General features: G+C 41.0%; 1 protein-coding gene across 2 annotated transcripts in view; it reads right to left on the bottom strand.

Moving 5' to 3' along the window:
• Window positions 1-20,053, bottom strand: part of DNAH8 (dynein axonemal heavy chain 8) — a 322,922-nt gene that overhangs the window by 51,781 nt on the left and 251,088 nt on the right. For both annotated transcript variants that reach the window (XM_043450439.1, XM_043450440.1), the window contains 3 exons: window positions 13,827-13,900; window positions 10,790-10,942; window positions 10,251-10,406 (listed from right to left, as the gene is read on the bottom strand). In XM_043450439.1, the coding sequence (XP_043306374.1) occupies window positions 10,251-10,406; window positions 10,790-10,942; window positions 13,827-13,900 (383 nt within the window). The remainder of the gene's footprint in view (window positions 1-10,250; window positions 10,407-10,789; window positions 10,943-13,826; window positions 13,901-20,053) is intronic.

Genomic DNA, 20,053 nt, shown 5'->3' with positions numbered 1-20,053 from the left:
CCTAACCCAACACATATACACAGACAGACACACACACACACACACAGTTTTCACAAGCCATTCCAATACTTCTTTCTGCAGCTGTTCCATGCTTTAGACCATGAATAACACTACCATTTAAAGGAATCTAAATGAATTTTAATTTGGGCAAATTCACGGACAAGTCAGAGAAGAAACTGAGAAAGTGAGAAGCTTTAATTACTGATTTTTGGTAAAGAAACCACCTGCCAAGGCAGGAGACACAAGAAATGCAGGTTTGATCCCTGGGCCAGCAAGATCCCCTGGAGAATGAAATGGCAAACTGCTCCAGTATTCTTGCCTGGAAAATTCCATGGACAGAGGAGCCTGCTGGGCTACAGTCCATGGAAGTCACAAAGAGCTGGACAGGACTGAACACACACAGCACAGGATATGCTTTTAAGCATATCCTAAATCAAAATTAATTTGGGTCCAGATGTCCTGGCCCTGGGAAATCAGAGGGCAAACAACCCTTAGAAATGTAAACCACTACCATTATTTCTAGAACTGTTCTTCTTTAGGTTGTGTTGTCAGGTATCAGGCATTTGTATGGAGGGACTCCCATTTCCACTCTAGCTAATTAGATGAAAGGTGGACAACCAGCCCAAGACCAACAACATCCCCTCTCCCAGGAATTTGAACTTAAGAGTTCAGAATTGGTATTCAGAGTTTGTCCTAATCAGAGCTCACTGAGGTGAGCCTCATCCAGGTTGTTCCAGGAGCAAGGGTGGCTTGGAGGTTCTATAGGACATTAACACAAAAATGCATTCGGCTAACCCTTGAGTCTCTAAAATTCCTTCCATCTTGAAGACTTCAAGGTGAAAAATGCAAAAATACACTTATAATTAAAATGCACATGTTTTTCCATTAAAAGAGAGAATCATCTCTAAAATAGTTTTACCCATTTTGACTTAGTTTTTAAAATTTACTGGTCAATTAGACAGGAGACTGAATGAAGAATAATTCTTCCTTTCCAATTACTAAAGCTGCTTAAATTGGCTCTACAGAAACATTCACATTTATGTGCACTGGGTGAATGCAATTTCAGTTGTTCCTTAAAATGCGATCTTTGAAAACTGTCCTAATGCTGAGATTTGCTTCATTTTACATTACTAGCAATTTTTATTCATGAACATACACTTCTTAGGCTGGTTCACTAAAATCACAGATGGTTTAATTCCTCTTGGAAAAAAGGACAAAATCTAGGTATCTTTTCTTTCACAAATGAGGTCATTTTACTTTATTGCTATGTTTTTTGTACTTATTGATTCCTATAAGTGACAGTTAAGAAAAAACAACACCTAAGTAGCACCTTGGATTTATATCAGGATAGACTCAAACCATTGGGACCTAAGAACTCATTTGGAAGCTCAAAAGCAGAGGACTTTGCTAGAATTTGGAATATTTGGAATACTGAACCTCTCCAATCCAATTAGTGTTTTTTTTAACTTATGAGTCTTAGGTGATATCATAGAAAAATATTAGAATCAGTGCATTTGCAAGAAGTTTTAATCTAGCTAAGAAAATAAGACTTAGAAACAAGGGAAGGACAACACGGTAGAGTAAGTATAATTAACTGTCAAAATTTCACAGACGTTAAGCTTGAAGAAGACATTCAATCAAGGGCTCCTGGGAAGAACGAAACTGCAGCTGGTCTTTGAACAGAAGGGAGAAAAGAATCCTGAGCTTGGTCAAGGTCAGGAGCAAAGACAGGAGTACAGAGCTCATGATCTGTCCAGAAGGAGGCTGCAGAACTGTGCCACGGCAGCAGGGGACAGCCTCTGCTGAGGATATCTGGAACCACAGCCCCACGTGATGATTCAGGGGTGGATGGAACACAGACAGAATTGAACATCAGGAGAAAGAGCTAAAACCTGACTCAGCAGAAAGGAGTTGTTAATCCATTATTAAGTTGGAGAGTCATGATTTTAGGAAGACTAGTCTACTCCCTTGGAGAAGGAAATGGCAACCCACTCCAGTATTCTTGCCAGGAGAATCCCAGGGACGGGGGAGCCTGGTGGGCTGCCGTCTATGGGGTCGCACAGAGTCGGACACGACTGAAGTGACTTAGCAGCAGCAGTCTACTCCCTACTGAATTTAACCAATACAATTCCTTCTTTCTGTTTCAAAGGATATATAAAACACAACTACCAATGCAATATGGACAATGTGGAATCCTCCACAGAACACCGAAGAGAAGCTGTTCAATGGAATCATCATTTTAACGATGTCAAAGCCATTTCCAGTTTTATGTTAGAATCTACCTCAGCCTAACGATCCTCTCTCCCACAGTCCAGGGCAGAATCATTTCAGGCTCATCTTCAAAGCAAGGCTCTCTTTAGAGGATTGCATCCTATTTATTTAATAACTGGAGCTAACATAAAATGAAAAATAAAATCCATCCTGGCCAATATAAGAGAAACATCAATGGGTTAAAATAATTAACAGAAATAGTCAGAACCCCTGGGAAAAACTATACAGGAACGTGTAAAAGATATTTTTTTTTTAAAAATTCTGTTAATATAATTATTTTCAAGAGATTTGCACTAAGAACTTTATTATCACACCTCCCCAAAGCAAGAACTGGTATTCAGACAATTAAATTTTAATTGAGTATTTGTCAAGGCTTAAACCTTAAAGTCAGAAAAGTAAACACTTTTATGAATGAGGAACTGTTAACAGTGGTACTGCCTGAGCCCCACAGATATGGCCATTTTTATTAAATATTAACAAATATTTTAAGAGCCATGGTAAAATTTCCAAGTGTGCAACTGCCCCTGCAGGCAGTCTGAGCTGCTAATCAAAGACTCTTGTAATAAACCTCACAGAGTTGTGTTATCAAACATGGGCCTCAATGTGGCAAGCCAAAGTGAGAAAGAGAAATATCCAAACCATGAAAAGGACATAAAAATGACTAACGACACCTCCCCCAAGGGCAGTGGCTCTTGGACAGTTATGCTCCATTCTCACTGAAAACTAGAATCACTGGGGAAGTTTTGCAAAGGTCTGAGAACTTCACCATAATGCCTCTTCCAGGGGATTCTGGATCCAGGCAGTGGCTGAGGATCCAGTCATTAAGATAAGATGCTTAAGAGAGATGCTTAAGATGTTCACAGGTTCAATTTGCTGGACCACTGCTTAAGATGCTCAGGGTCCAATGTGGTGTGCCACAAGGGGCAGTACATGGATCATCAGTGGGAACGAAACAGCCAGCGTTTTCCTGACCTTCTGCAGGAAGTGTTGGCAGGACGCTACAGACGGAATTGTTAGGTTTCAGAAGACCCAGACTTTGGCGGAGAATATATTTAAAACTAAAATCCTGAAGGGTGAGTGTGGGCTTGCTCTGAAGCCCAGGATAGTGCTACATTGAAGCTTCTGGGAAACGGTAGTGAGAGAATATTGACACCAGAGGGATGCTTCCCTTGCAAGTCATCTTTCAGAGGATGCAGGAATTGTTCTCAAGAAGTAGTGGCCAAGTAAGTGGAGGCCTGCACCAGGGCGCTGGGATGAAAGGCTCCCATGGGGAGGGCAGGAGGACTGGCTGGCCGAGGCAGAGACATCAGCTGGCTGCAGTGAGAGCTGACTTGGCAGCAGTAACCTGGGAGCCAAGTTCCTGGAGGAGGAGGGAGGGAAGGCGGGGGAGTAGGGAGTGAGCAGAACTTGGTGCAGAATTGGTTGGTGCACCTCTGCACATTTCCATGGCGGCACCCAGGTCAACCCCTCCCCCTGGGTAAGCCTGCTCCCACCTCAAGACACCCTCCGCCACTCTTCTACCCAAGAAAGTTGTCCTTGACCAGTCAAATATACTTCCCCTCCTTACAGGAGCGGAGGGGTGCTCATTTCATCCTCCGCAACAAGAGTAGGGTCCACATAACACATGATGCCCATGAGCTGGGGTGCATGAGGCCAAACCATGGTTCGGGAGGAGAAACACACTGGAGGGCAGGTGGGGGCGGCTGTTTTACCACTAGTCCTGCCTTCTCATGTGTGACGGACTCCAACATGAACCCTGGGAAGTGAGCAGACTCTTCCCAGAATAGACCCCCCCTACACACACACCACGTCCTCCACCTGCCTTTCATCTGTAGAAAAACTTTAGTCAAAAATTTAATCAGAGAGGTGAGAAAATACAAAAGGAAGAAATAATAATAGCTTAGTCATTAAAAAAAAATGTCAAGGACCTTTGGTTCTTCCTCAAGGACTACAGACAATACCCTGAGCCACATCCTTTGAGTTGTTTTACAGAGTCTGGAACCACCACCAGGTAGGAGAAGTTAACTGTATATTGCCCACAAGCACATACGCCTCAGACCAGCTGGAACCAAACAATGGATGATGCTGACTCCTTCTTACCTCACCACCCACCAGTCAGAAGAATGTCCATGAGCTGACTCTAAGACTCCTCACTACCCTCTCCAGGGTGGTAAACTCAGTTTCAAGAGCATTAGTCCACTGTGGCCCCCTTTGCCTGACAAAACAATAAAGCTATTCTCTTCTACTTCACCCAAAACTCTGTCTCCACATCAGCACTGTCTTGCCAGCCCTGGAGAACAGACGGTGAGTTTTGGCATCAACTTCTCTAGTCCAGAAGCTTCAGGTTATGTGACATGAACCAATTCTCTCTTCTTTCATTCAGTCTCTAAAGGACAAAAGTGCACACATCATGTTTGTATAAAGCAAGGGATATCCAGGAAAATTTGGAAGAATCAATTCACTGATTAACAAATCAGGCATTTGGCTTTTATATCCAACAATAGAAAAATATAAGCCAAAATCTTTCTTTTCAGAATAGTCCTTCCTATAACAGTTGTGTCTTAAACCCTAACATGCACACAAATCACTTGGGCATCTTATTACAACACAGATTCTGATTCAGCAGATCCAGGGTGGGCCCTGAGATGCATCTCTTAGAAGTCTCCAGGTGACATGGATGCTGCTGACCCAGGACCACAAGCCCCTAAAGAAATCTGGATTTTTCTATCAGACTGGCTCGATCCTAACCGATTTTTACTTTGATTCATAGACCTACCATTCCACGTTCCTATGTAATACTGTTCTTTATATCACCGGACTTTACTTTCAGCACCAGACACATCCACACCTGGGCATCATTTCTGCTTTGTCTGTCTCTTCATTCTTCCGGAGCTACTTCTCTGCTCTTCCCCAGTGGCATACTGGACACCTACCGACCTAAGAAGCTCATCTTTCAGTATCATATCTTTTTGCCTTTTCACACTGCTCATGGAGGTCTCAAGGTTCCAGTCTGTGGATCACCCACCCAGTGACTTTATGGGAGGGCCAATGGTGACCTCCTCCAAGAGGACTTATGTCACATGCTGCACCTCCCAGGACTGCTATCAGCACACCTGTCCCCACAGCAGGCCACCACTGACCCACACCTGCTCAAGAGACCCTGAAACACTCACAGGCAGGTCTGCTTCAGTCTCTGGTGGGGGTCACTGCTCCTTTCCCTGGGTCCTGGTGCACGCAAGGCTTTGTTTGTGCCCTCCAAGAGTCTCTGGCATGCATGAGAGAACGCACTGGTCACGACAAACACCCTCTTCCAATAACACAAGAGACGACTCTACACATGGACATCACCAGATGGTCAATGCCAAAATCAGATTGATTATATTCTTTGCAGCCAAAGATGGAGACGCTCTATACAGTCAGGAAAAACAAGACTGGGAGCTGACTGTGGCTCAGATCATGAACTCCTTATTGCCAAATTCACACTTAAATTGAAGAAAGTGGGAAAACCACTAGACCATTCAGATATGACCTAAATCAAATCCCTTATGATTATACAGTGGAAGTGAGAAATAGATTCAAGGGATTAGATCTGATAAACAGAGTGCCGGAAAAGTGACCGATGGAGGTTTGTAACAGGAGATGGTAACCAAAACCATTCACCCAAAAAGAAATGCAGCAAGGCAAGATGGTTGTCTGAGGAGGCCTTACAAATAGCTGAGAAAAGAAGAGAAGCAAAAGGCAAAGGAGAAAAGGAAAGTTATACCCATCTGAATGCAGAGTTCCAAAGGGTAGTAAGGAGAGATAAGAAAGCCTTCTTAAGTGAACAATGCAAAGAAATAGAGGAATACAATAGAATGGGAAAGACTAGAAATCTCGTCAAGAAAATTAGAGATACCAAGGGGACATTTCATGCAAAGTTGGGCAAAAGGACAGAAACGGCAAGGACCTAACAGAAGGAGAAGAGATTAAGAAGAGGTGGCAAGAATACACAGAAGAACTATACAAAAAAAGGTCTTAATGACCTGGATAACCACAATGGTGTGATCACTCACCTAGAGTCAGACATCTTGGAGTGTGAGGTCAAGTGGGCCTTAGGAAGCATCACTACCAACAAAGCTAGTGGAGGTGATGATCTTTCAGCTGAGCTATTTCAAGTCCTAAAAGATGATGCTGTTATATTGCTGCACTCAATATGCCAGCAAATTTAGAAAACTCAGCAGTGGCCACAGGACTGGAAAAGGGCAGTTTTCATTCCAATCCCAAAGAAAGGCAAAGTCAAAGAATGTTCAAACTATCACACAGTTGCAACTATTTCACATGCTAGCAAAGTAATGCTCAAAATCCTTCAAGCTAGTCTTCAACAGTATGTGAACCAAGAACTTCTAGATGTTCAAGCTAGGTTTAGAAAAGGCAGAGGAACCAGCAATCAAATTGCCAACATCTACTGGATCATAGAAAAAGCAAGAGAATTCCAGAAAAACATCTACTTCCACTTCATTGACTATGCTAACGCCTTTGACAGTGTGGATGACAACAAACTGTGGAAAACTCTTAAAGAGATGGAAATACCAGACCACCTTAACTGCCTCCTGACATGTTTGCATGCAGGTCAAGGAGTAACAGAATTGGACATGAAACAACAGACTGGTTCCAAATTGGGAAAGGAGTATGTCAAGGCTGTATATTGTTCACCCTGCTTATTTGACTTGAATGCAGAGTACATCATGCAAAATGCCAGGCTGGATGAAGCACAAGCTGGAATCAAGTTTGCTGGAAGAAATATCAATAACCTCAGATATGCAGATGACACCACCCTAATGGCAGAAGGTGAAGAGGAACTAAAGAGCCTCTTGATGAAAAAGAGGAGAGTGAAAAAGCTGGCTTAAAATTCAGCATTAAAAAAACTAAGATCAAGACATCTGGTCCCATCACTTCATGGCAAATAGATGGGGAAAGAATGCAAATAGTGACAGATTTTATTTTCTTGGGCTCCAAAACCACTGTGGACAGTTACTGCAGCCATGAAATTAAAAGATGCCTGCTTCTTGGAAGGAAAGTTACGACAAACCTGAAAGTGAAAGTCGCTCAGACGTGTCCTACCCTTTGTGAATCCATGGACTGTATGGAATACTGGAGAGGGTAGCCTTTCCCTTCTCCAGGGGATCTTCCAAACCCAGGGATTGAACCCAGGTCTAGACAGCATATTAAAAAGCCAAGATATCACTTTGCCAACAAAGGTCCATATCGTCAAAGCTATGGTTTTTCCAGTAGTTCTGTATGGATGTGAGAGTTGGACCATAAAGAAGACTGAGCACTAAAGAATTGATGCTTTGGAACTGTGGTGTTGGAGAAGACTCTTGAGAGTTCCTTGGACAGAAAGGAGATCAAACCAGTCAATCCCAAAGGAAATCAACCCTGAATACTCATTGGAAGAACTGATGCTGAAGCTGAAGCTCCAATACTTTGGCCACCTGATGTGAAGAGCCAACTCATTGGAAAAGACCCTGATGCTGGGAAAGACTGAGGGCAGGAGGAGAAGAGGGTGACAGAGGACATTTTGTCTAACTGAAAAACATTAAAACATTTCTCTAATTGAAACTAGAATGGAGGATGTGGGGTGGGGGGAAATGCTTGAATTATCCACACTTCTTGTGTAATCATAGAGCTGGACAACAGAATGTTAGAAATGGGAAAAATCTTGAAAGATCACTTCCTTCTACCTTGAAACACACAGATGGGGAAACAGAGGCACCGAAAGGGACAAAACTGGACTGACCTTATGTAGCTAACTGATGCCACAACAAGTCTAAAGCCCAGGCCTCCTGACTCTCTATGAAGTGCTCTAATACACTATGATCAGATTTTAAGAGATCTTCACAATTTTTTTTTTTTCTCATAGACATGCCACTGTGAACTTCATGGCCCTAGCAATGGAGATTTTGTTTGTTTGTTTTAATCCAAATACAAGTCACATTAAGTGCAAGTACACTTTGGCTCCATGACTGGCCCAGAGTCCTTTTCTTCTTTTTAGCACTTGGATAATGGCCACTAAAAACACAGATTGCTGTCTTGACTGTATGGAAAATACCCCCAATCGTCTATCCATGATAAGCATGGTGGAAAAGTTGAATCATCATTACTAGGAAAAGAATCATAAAATTTGCTGTTTGTGAATTGGGCATTAAATATCAGAGTTAAAGCAATATTTGTATTAGAGTGTGATAAGGTCTAGCAAACCCAACAATTCCCAGATAAGAATGTATGAAATCGGCTTCAGTGACTTAAAAGCCATAATTTACAATCAATCCAGAGGCCACAGTGGGACTTAGTAAAAATAACCACCCACAAAGCATTTATTCTGATTCTAACTTCTCAGGGTGGGGGGCAGAGAAATACCAGTTGCGACAGGGAACCTGCGGGTAAACACGCCCAGTATTTCCTGGGGTGGGCACCCAATTCCCCTCCATTTTTGGGCAGGACAGGGAAAGATGAGGTCAAGCTCTGTGGGCCACTGGGCACAGTTGAACCATGACTCCAAACCAGTTGATTTATTTTGTCCTCACTCCAACTTCAGGAAAAGAAGAAATGTAGCAAAGAGTTCAAGGAGCCCCTTTATCTCTCTGTGAAATCAGGAGTACATCAACTACATTAAAATTACGTAGCCTGGACTTCCCTGGTGGTCCAGAGGTTAAGAATATGCCTGGCAATGCAGGGGACACAGGTTCAATCCCTGGTCCAGGAAGATTCAACATGCCACAGGGCAACTAAGCCAGAGCGCCACCAACTATGGAGCCCACGAGCTAAACGGCCCACGCTCTGTCACAAAGAGAGAAGCCTGTGCACCACAACTCTCTCTAGTAACTCCCACTCACCACAACTAGAAAAAGCCTGTGTTTGGCAACGAAGATTCAGTGCAGCCAAAAACAAATAAATTACTAATTTTAAAAATTATATAGCTTTCAAATACAGAACAAAATCCAAAATCCAAATATAGAACAAAGTGGTAACAAATGAAAAAACAAAACCCTTAGAGACATTGCTGGGTAGCCACACAGTACAAGCAAATCGGAAACAATCTGAAGACAACAGCTGACCCCTATGACTCATCGGCCAAACGCCATGACCACCACTGTCCCAGTGGGGAGGAGGGTCAAAACACACTTGCATCCAAGGCAGGCAACATGGGGTCTGACTCCTAGATTCACCATTTAGGAAGGACCTTAACCTCTCTGAGTCTCAATTTCCTCATTTTCCAGATGGTGATAAATCCTACCCTGAAAGGTGGTTATTAGTATCACATGAGATGGTATATATAACATTGCCTAACCTCTCCGAGTCTCAATTTCCTCACTTTGCAGATGGTGATAAATCCTACCCTGAAAGGTGAATGTTAGTATTACATGGGATGGTATAGAGAACACTGCCAGACAGCATAGGCAACTTTCAAGATCCAGTTCCTATCAGAGTAATTCGTTGGTTCACCCCACAAACATTTATTGAGCTCTGGCACTGCTGCAGCTGCTGCTGTGACAAGTGGAGACTGAGCAGTTATAAAAGGACAGAGTGATTGCTCTGGAGAATCTCACACTCTAGGGGCCGAGATGGGGGATGGGGGCAGGAGGATGCATTAAACACATAAGCAAATATTATGCACATCCTGTGCCAGATGGGGAGAAAAGTGCCATGAAGAACAAAGAAAGTGAGGTGAGGACACTAGGGAGTGGAGCCGGGGGGGCAAACACATCATTCAGTTCAGTTCAGTCGCTCAGCCGTGTCCGACTCTTTGTGACCCCATGAATCGCAGCACACCAGGCCTCCCTGTCCATCACCAACTCCCGGAGTTTACTCAAACTCATGTCCATCGAGTCGGTGATGCCATCCAGCCATCTCATCCTCTGTCGTCCCCTGCTCCTCCTGCCCCCAATCCCTCCCAGCATCATTAGCATCTTCTAAAAGTGCAAACGGTTCCTAGAAGTTACCTGCACAGTGGAGTGTAAAAACGCTACAGTGTAAAGCATTGGCTTCCACATGGGTAAATTACTGATATCCAGAAGGTCTTGATTAATTCCGGCAAATGTTCTTTTCAGACCTGCGCGAACGCCTTGGGGTGGCTCATTAGTGAATTTGAGAGAAGTCTGTCATAAAAAACAGTGGAAAAAAAAAAGGTAAACAGTGCTTTTGTTTCTATAAATTACCATGAAGGATAAAATAGAAATGACAATACATCAGACAACAATATGCTTGTGGTACATAAAAAGGCACCGTGTAAACTAGCTACACTGATTAGAGCTAAAACCCAATAAATTAATACCACGTCTTATAACTCTCCTGTGGGAATATTTACTATATAACCTTGATGATTATAGCTCAAGGTTTTGACGATAATGGCATTAAGGTTTTACAATGCGGACTTGCCCAAAAAAAGCCTGTTACGTTTGCCATCTTTCAGTAATGACAGAAGTGTCATCTTCATTTGTGTAACTCTTAAGGAAAAGACACTCATCTCATGGTAACAAACCTGAAGCAATGTAATGGGAAAACGAACGTGCGGCTCGGTAGTTATCCACACTCGGAAAGTATCATCGATGGTCTCTGTGATGGTTAAAGTCTCCAGCAATTCTTCCATGAATTCCAGGCCAAGGTGACAATTCTGCAGCAACACCCAGCCACCCTGTATTCAAAATGACTTCATGTTAATTCCTCATAACTTTTTTGCTATGATTTTAATAAAACAAGTGTACATACAAATATTTTTTAAACTTTTGCTCAGGGCATGTGAATACTCTGTTTTAAGCACACATATGTTAATAGAATTATTACAAACATTTTTTTTTTCCTGCTTCTGGTAAAGCTGGTTACTTGGAATCAAGCGATTTCAAAATGAATGTTACTCTGTCACCCCTGGTTCAGAAGGGAACAGAAATTAAAACGAAGTCAGACTTTATTAAGTACAGTGTGTGCACCATCTAATGGTGAGAATGGGTATTTTGGAATTTGTAACGTGTCCCGCCTAAGGTAAATCAGAAGGGACTCACGCCAAAGCCAAGCCATCCATTGTCGCTAAGAGATGCACATAACCTCATGAAAGTTGGAGGAGTTGACGAAAATTCATCAACAGTCAAGTTAGGAAGAAAACAGAGAATTTTATTAGAGCCAAACTGAGGATTATAGCCTGGGAGATAGACTCAGAGGCTCTGACTGTCCCACCTATTAGAAGTCAAAGGCACAGTCATACACATTTTCAAGACAAAGGATCATACATCAAAATGACATGCTGACATTTCACATGAAGTTCACCAGAGATACACAGTCCAGATAAGCATCTACAAAGACAGTAACAAGTCACCATGCTAATCTTTAAGAAGCTACATTGTTAGTGTCAAAGAAACGGCGGGGGGGGGGGGGGGGGGGGGGGGGGGGGATCTTTGCGTTGGAGCGGGCATTCCCACCTCTGAGGAGGTCTGGTTGATGCATAACGCAGACACACACTGCAGAGGGGACGCAGGAGGCCCAGACGAGCAGAGAGAGCCAATTTTACGCTACAGTTTTCTTCTGCTGCCTTGAAATACAAATTTTACTTCACCAGAGGCAATACATTTGGTGACATTTGCTACCAGTATTCTTGCCTGGAAAATCCTATCTACAGAGGAGCCTGGTGGGCTACAGTCCATGTTGTCGCAGAGTTGGACACAACTGAGTGACTGAGCATGCCTGCTACCATAATACTAAATCCTTTTAAAAAATTTATTTGTTTTTAATGGAAGGATAATCGCTTGACAACGTTGTGTTGGTCTCTGCCATCCATCAACATGTGTCAGCCATAGGTATACATACGTCCCCTCCCTCTTGAGCCTCCCTCCGCCTCCCACCCCAATACTAAATCTTATTCTTTGTCATCACTCCTCCCAGATGTTCCTGAAACCACAAAGTTTATTAAGCACTACCTAAATATTGATAAAATCTTAACATGTCACATAACCATCACAGTTCTATAAGAACATAGTTTACTAGCCAGCTGATGATTTGATATACTTTATGCAACAAGATCAAGTAAATACAGCTACAAGTTATTGAGCTCAGTATACATATGGTAAGGCATATATATTATGCCTTATACTGCAAGAGAAAATACAACTCAGATTGGCTTAAACAGCAAAGGGGACTTTTTGGTCTAGACAACCAGACTGTCAAGAAGACGAACTTCATGGTCAGAACTCTGGGTCCTTGTGGATCCAGTTACTCTCTGATTCCCTGCTCTGAATTCCACAATGTCAGCTTTATCCTAAATCTTTCAAGTGATAATGTGGTTGTACCTGTTCATGCTTATTGTTGGTGTTATTGTTGTTATTTGTTTTGTTTTGTTTTTGCCTATGCCACATGGCATGTGGGGTCTTAGTTCCTCAACCAGGGATCGAACGCACACCCCCTGCATTGGAAGCTCGGAATCTTAACCACTAGACAGCCAGGGAAATTCTGTTTGTTTTTTTTTATGATGCCAATATTATCAATATTTATCCCACCTTGAGATGCAGAACACAGAAGTTATTTAAAAAAACTAATATTCCAAAGAAAGTTAATGTGAATGCTGTATTCAAATTTAAAAGCTTCTCACTCATGGAAACTAAAGAAATTATTTAAGGCCCAAAGTCAAATAGTCAGATCATTCAACAGACTGAATCATTTTATCTGAGTAAAAATAATTATATATAATAGCTTTGGTATATATAAATTAAATACCATATATTATTGAATTTAATTAACTGATAAAGATTAAGGCTTAGGGCACTTGAGAATTAATGGTTAGCCTGAAAACTTGATGACCCAAGCAGAGTTTTAGCCCATTAACCCTCTCCAGTCATTAATTCCCAGGGAAAAGTTGATAGGGACATTATAAGATCAAAAGCTTAAAAATAAACCAAGATCTTATTTTATTTTTATAAATGGTGCAATTTCTTATTGCTGCTGAAACTGCTATCAACCAAGCTTTTCTAGAAAATTAATGTCCTGTGTATTTATTAGGTGTGATGAAAAATATTTCTCAACATTCCATCCAGCTTGCAATTTTCAGTAAAAATTGTTATCAATATTTAAACATAACACCCTCAAATATTTCTTATTTGCCTGAAACTACCCACTAATGAAAAATGAAAGGCTCACTTTAACCAAAAATTGAAATTTGACTGTCTCAATCTGTCACTTCTTAAGCACTATCTATTAATATTGATCATGACATTCCAAGACTGCTAGAGCTGCATTCTTTATGAACTAGAAAGTGTGTCTGCCAAATTACCAAAAAATATTTAGTGAAAATATAAGTGGAGCATATGCTCTAGAAAATGGAATAAGTATTTTGTGGGGATGTCAGGAGCCAACTAGCTGGAGGTTCAAAATCCTTAAGTAATCAAAGTCTACTCTATATGCATAAATGAAAATGGAAAATTGAGCATCACAGGAATAACACTCTACCCATCACGGAGGTGGTGCTAGGTAGACCAGATGGCCAGAGGAATCATATCAAGAATGTTGCATGAAGAGGAGTTTCCATTGCTACATACCTGCTGCATTGACATCTGAATCAGCTTTCGAGCATGTACTTCTTGTCCTTGGCCCATTGAGATAGTTCTGCATTCTGTAACACAGAAGGATCACTGTGATAAAATGTAAATTTTATAACAGGATTGGGATGAAAAATTAATTTCTGAATTGTCATAGCCTCCCTCCCTCTATGGCTTCTAAGGAAATTCTGTTATTCAAATAAGTCTGGCTTTTGGTTGTGTTGATGAGAGAAAGGAGTGGAGCAGCCCGGAAGCACGACGTGGCAAGGGAAGGACAAGGAGAGAGAGACAAAAGGCACGAGGCAGAGCTGTTAAAGAGTTCTGGGGTCTCTGGAGATAATGAGCAGACAGACTGATGGGGACAGGCAGCTGCAATGCTATCACAGGTATTTAGAAGGAAAGAGGATTTTTTAGTTTTGCTCTATGTCTTGACTAGAATAATTTTTTGGTGTTTTAGCAGATGTTTCAGTAAAGATTGGATACCAATCTTTTTATTCTTTTGTGATGTCAAGCTTGCAGTGTTTTGTCTGTCTGTCTGTTCGGGTTTTGTTTGCCTATTTGTCCATTTTCTGAGATGGAACTTGTAGCAATTCATCCCCATGAGGACTATATTCAGAGGTAACTGCTCCTCAGGATCAAATCCTCTTGGAACTGAGAAAAAGGAACCTGAAGAAAAAGTGGAAACCACTCCAAGATTAGAGATGTGATAATAATTCAGCAGAATATACACTATTCAGGCTCATTAGTGAATTTGATGTCCTAGGAGGAGAACCACACTTGTGCCTGTCCTATGAATTCACTAAACTGTAGAAGTCTCTGAATCATACTTGGGAAACTGGAATTAGAAATTAACTTTGAAGTAAGCTTCTGTGGACCCAGGTCTTCTTTAATTTTAGAGGCTAGATCTCTAGAGGCACAGGGGAAGGAAGTCAGTGGAGACGCTATGAAGCAATGCATGCTTTTGACTTACTCTACTGGATCAGCCTGAATCCTCAGAAAGATGGGCTGCTGTGGTTGGGCAAACAATGAGGCTGATTTGGAAACTGCTTGTAGAAGCTACAGAGAATGAGAGAAATTCATAGGCTGGAGACAGAAGTATGTCAGGAGCCAGGGAAGAAGCTGCCAGGGCACACCATTTAAAACACAGCACCATGGGGTTAATGGCCAGAGATTCCATGAGTACTGGTAGGGTGTAGCGTTAGAATTATTTGTGGACTCAGGGTCACAAGGTGAAACTCAGCAGTGTGTGTCTGAGAGAGGATTGGCAGAGCACTGCTTGAAGAACCAGGAACTGCAATTGTCCATAGGTCACTGAACATAGCTGGATTCTCCCAACAAAGCCCTCATGAATCTCTCCTGCTCAAGGGGAACTAGGCACTGTTCCCAGGGCATCTGAGAAGAACCCACAAACCCTATAAAAGAAGAAAGGGAAGGTGGAACTGGAATGGGAGGAGCCTCTGAATTGTACAAAGAGACACTAGTCTCTCTTGTTCTGGAAGAACCCACAAGCGTTAGGTAGGTCAATGGAGGACGGTGTGATATGGACAGTAAGTATTAACATACGAGCGTGAGCCATAATCTATCTCCTCTGCCCTTCCAACTCTTCTGAGATACACTGTTTAAAAGGAAGAACTGGTTTTTGTTCAGGGGTAGCCTGAGTTTCTTATCTCGACCTGGGTAAGAGGTCAAGAAGATACTTAAAGGCATCCCTTCAAAGCAAACCCAGAGTCTGAATGTGACCCCTTCTGGATGCCTACACTCTCATTCCCCTAGTCCATCACCTCATGCCTGTATTCTTGCAGGAGCCTACTAACTGGTGACCTCTCTTCCACTCTTTCCCCTACTAGCTATTCTTCCCGCAGCAGACAGAGTATTTGATTGAATCCTGAATCAGATTATGTCCACCCACTGCTCAGAAACATCCGACGGCTTCTCATTTCATTCTGTGCAAAATCCAGAAACCAATTCAAATTCCGACCTCTATGACCCTACACAAATGGGTCCCATTGATCCTGCAATCTACACACACACACACACACACACACACACAAACACACACACACACTTTTTAGGATCCCACCACCATTCATTCACTCTTCTCCAACTGCGCGGGCCTCCTCCCTCATGTCATCTGAGGTGATTTTACTTCTTTTCCAGTGTGAATGCCGTTTATTTCTTGTTTTGGTCTGACTAAAACTTCTAATACAGTGCTGAGCAGAAGTGCAAGTAGACTTTCTTCTCTTGCTCCTGATGTTTTTGGGAAAATATCTGATCTTTCAGCATTAAGTATGATGTTAGCTGTGGGTTTCTATAGGTGCCCCCTCACCAGGTTGAAGAAGTTCCCTTTTATTCCTAGTTTGTTGAGGGCTTTCATCATGAAAGAATGTTGGGGTTTTTCCAATGCTTTTTCTGCAACAATTGAGATAACCGTGTGATTTCTGTTCTTTATTCTATTAATATGGGGTATTACATTGATTAATTTTCATATGTTGAACCAACCTTGCATTCTTGGGGTAAATCCACTTGGTCATGGTGTAGAATTCATTTTATGTGGTGCTGAATTCAATAGCATTTTGTTGAGAACTTTTGCTTTTATATTCAGCAGGATATTGGCTTCCTTCTACTGTCTTTGTCTAGATTTGGTAGTAATATGGTCTCATAGAATGAGTTGGAAAGTAATCTCTCCTCTTTTATTTTTTGGAAAGAACTGGTGTTATTCATTAAACATTTGGTAGAATGTGAAGGCATCTAGTCCTGGATTTCCTACAAATCAATCTTTTTACTTCTTAAAGTTCTATTCGGGTTTTCTATTTCTTCCTTAGTCAATTTCAGTAGTTTTCTCTTTCTGCTAATTTGCCCATTTCACCTAGGTTATCTAATTTGTTGGCATTATTGTTCATAGTATTCTGTATGATCTTTTCTATTTTTTCAAGTCAATAGCAATGTCCCCTGATAAAAGAAAATTTTACATATTGAGATATGGGAAAGTCATTCTGACTTATACATGAGTTTACTTGAACTTTATGCTACTAAAACAGCCTGTTTGTGGCCTATCAAACATACATTGTACATCAGCTCTAACTGTCAGAGAAAAGGGTACATTGACCAGAATTAAAGAATGTGTTAAAAATAAAAATTTTATAAATTCTTCCCTTCCTGAGATGTCAGTGCCAGTACTTCTTCAATGATGAGGCTTCCTTTCCAGGTGTCGAGGTATACTGACTTGCTATGTACTTGCTAACCTGTTTTTCTTGAAACTTTGAAGGAATGTATCCTGACTTGTTTGATGTTCTTTGTTCTGACAAGATATGAAACTATGCCGAAACCCATGCTTCTCTGCAGCAGCTCCTCTGACTTATCTGAGAGCTGCCAGTCCTCAGTTTGGCTCAAATAAAATTCTTTTCGATTCCTATTATAGTTTGTTCATTGATTATTTTCATTGACATCCCTCTTTCATTCCTGATTTTAATTATCTTAAGTCTTCTTTATTCTTGGTTGGCTAGGACAAAAGTTTGTCAATTTTGTTGATCTTTTCAAAGAAGATACACTTGGTTGATTGATTCTTTGTTGTTTTTCAATCCTCTCTTGCATTTTTTTTCATTCAAATATTTATTATTTCCTTCCTTTTGATTGCTTCGGGTTTAGTTTGCTCTTCTTTCCTTGGTTTCTTAAAGTGGAAGCTTCAGTTATTGATCTGCAATCTTTCTTCATTTTTAAAATAGGTTGATAAATATTTGATAAATTTCTGAATAGTGTGGAAAAACTAGATTGATTGACACTGGAATAGTGAGGAAGCTTTGCACTTGAGGAAGTTCAAAAGACAAAGACCAGTGAGAGAAGAGGCAGTGCAGACTGAATTTCCAGAGAGAGTAGGGAAAGCTGCCAGGACATCATGATGGGGACTGCCAAGAGAAGGAAGGATTCAGAGGATGTTGTGGAAATTGTTTTTGCAGGTATTGCAGCATAATTGTCCTTTGGTGGTATGGGATGTTTTGGTTTTCTGGTTTGCGGACTTTTTTTTTTCCCCCTTTTTTTGCTGCTTGGTTACATTTGAAAGACCTTTAGTAAGATTTCAACTGCTTTTCTATTTCTTCCCAAAATTGAACTTGAGTGTCTTCCACATCTCCTCTTTTTAAAATTTTTAAAAAATCAAATTAAACAATATAGGTTTATAGTGAAAGCTTTGTAAAATACAGGAGACTACAAAGAAGAAAACAAAAATCACCAATATCCTTCCAGAGAGATCTACATTCTAATCTTCTCAGTGCACAATCCACAATCACTTACCCTCATTTCAAAATTCAAAGCACTCTGAAAACTGACAGCTTTGCCACAAAATCACTTTGGTGGTAAAAGCTGACCTGAATGGATATGAGCCTATTTATAGTCTTTATTTATCCCTATCTTTATAAATATTAATACTTTCATCTGCAATGTATTATATAATACATGAAATATTACCTTTCTAAAAGCTGGACAATTCTAATTTCTGCAGTGTATCTGACTGAAAGGGCTTTGAGTAAGAGATTACAGACCTATCCATATTAAAAATTATATATATATGTACAATAATACATATACATGTCATTTTATATATCTACTTCTTAACAGTATGTTGTATTTTATTGTCATTAAGCATTACTGATAAACAGTTTTTAATGGTAGCACAATGTTCCATCATATTAATGCATTCTTGTCAAGTTAGCCACTATCCTTTTGTATATTTGAGACATTTCTAATTTTTTAATATTATAAATAGCACTAGACTTAACATCCTTGTAAATGAATCTTAATGTGCATCTCTCAGTTTGTTTTTATGATAAATTTGTATGTGTAGAATAGTTGGGAAAAAGCACTCAAACATTTTAAAGATTCATGGAAAAGGACTGCCAGTGTCTCCAGCTGAAATAGGATGCTGCAATTCCCAACCCACACTTCCACCTTTTCTTTGGAAACTGGGCAGGGCCCTGTGGAGCCCTCCCAGATACAAAAGTCTCTCCTAGTCCCCCATTTCTTGTCTGTAAGAAAAAGGCTTCAGCCTTCCAGACCTTCCCTGAGTTCCAAAACGCAAATTCAAACAGTTACTGATTAGGGAAGTGAGGAAATGCAGAAACAAAAGAAAAGCAGTCTGAAACAGTGCAGGACTTCCCTAGTGGTCCAGTGGTTAAGAATCTGCCTACTAATGCTGGGGACATGGATTCAATCCCTGATATCTGGGAAGAACCCACATGCTGCAGGGCAAGTAAGCCTGTAGCGCCACAACTACTGAGCCTGTATGCTGCAACTGCTGAAGTCTGCACACCCTAGAGTCCATGCTCCGCAACCAGAGAAGCCATGACAATGGGAAGCCAGTGCATTGCAACTAGAGAGTAACCCTCACTCGCCATAACTAGAGACAGCCCACATACAGCAACAAAGATCCAGAGCGGCCAAAAGTAGTAAACTATAGCTCAGAGATAAAGAGTCGTAAGGGATATACATAACGATATATCTTGGAGTTTTTCTTACAGGAACTATTACCCCCACCTAAGCAGAGGATGCTAACTTCAGGCTGAACATATTGTTCCTGGAGCACCACCCTGTTACCTCACCACCAACCAATCAGAACAAAGTCCTACGTCCTGCAGCCCTCACCCCAAATTTTGCTTTTAAAAACTCTTCTCTGAAAACCATCAGGAAGTTTGGGTCTTTTGAGCATAAGCTACCCATACTCCTTGTTTGGTCCTTGCAATTAACCTTCCTCTGCTCCAAACTCTGACCTTTCAGTTTGTTTGGCCTCACTGTGCATCAGGCACATGACTTTGGATTCAATGGCAATTTGTGTTTTAATTTTACTTGTGGCACTTTTGACACACCAAAGTTTTAAAACTTCATCCAAACTTCTTTTCCTCTGGTTTTGGATTCTGGTATTATGGTTAAAGAAATCTTAGCCACTCAGTAGTATCAATATATTCTTTTATAGTTTTTAAAACCTTTTAAAACCTTAATCAACCTAGAATGTACTTTAGAGTTTAATCTGAGGTAAAATTCTTGCTTTCTTCTAAAGTTAACCTGCTATGGCAACACTGTTTATTGACTAACCCATTTTTCTTCCACTGATTTGAAATGTGAATCTCATCACAGGCTAAGCTATTGTATATACTAGAGTCTAATTTGGGCCCTTTCATTTTGCTCTATTGATCTGTTTATCTACTCTGAGCCAGTTCCTCACTGATTAAATTATTGCA

Source organism: Cervus canadensis, chromosome 28 (genome assembly GCF_019320065.1).
Source record: "Cervus canadensis isolate Bull #8, Minnesota chromosome 28, ASM1932006v1, whole genome shotgun sequence".
NCBI classification, from domain to species: Eukaryota; Metazoa; Chordata; class Mammalia; order Artiodactyla; family Cervidae; genus Cervus; species Cervus canadensis.
The sequence above is the reverse complement of the archived record's forward strand: the minus strand, read 5'-3'. Positions and strand labels throughout refer to the sequence as shown.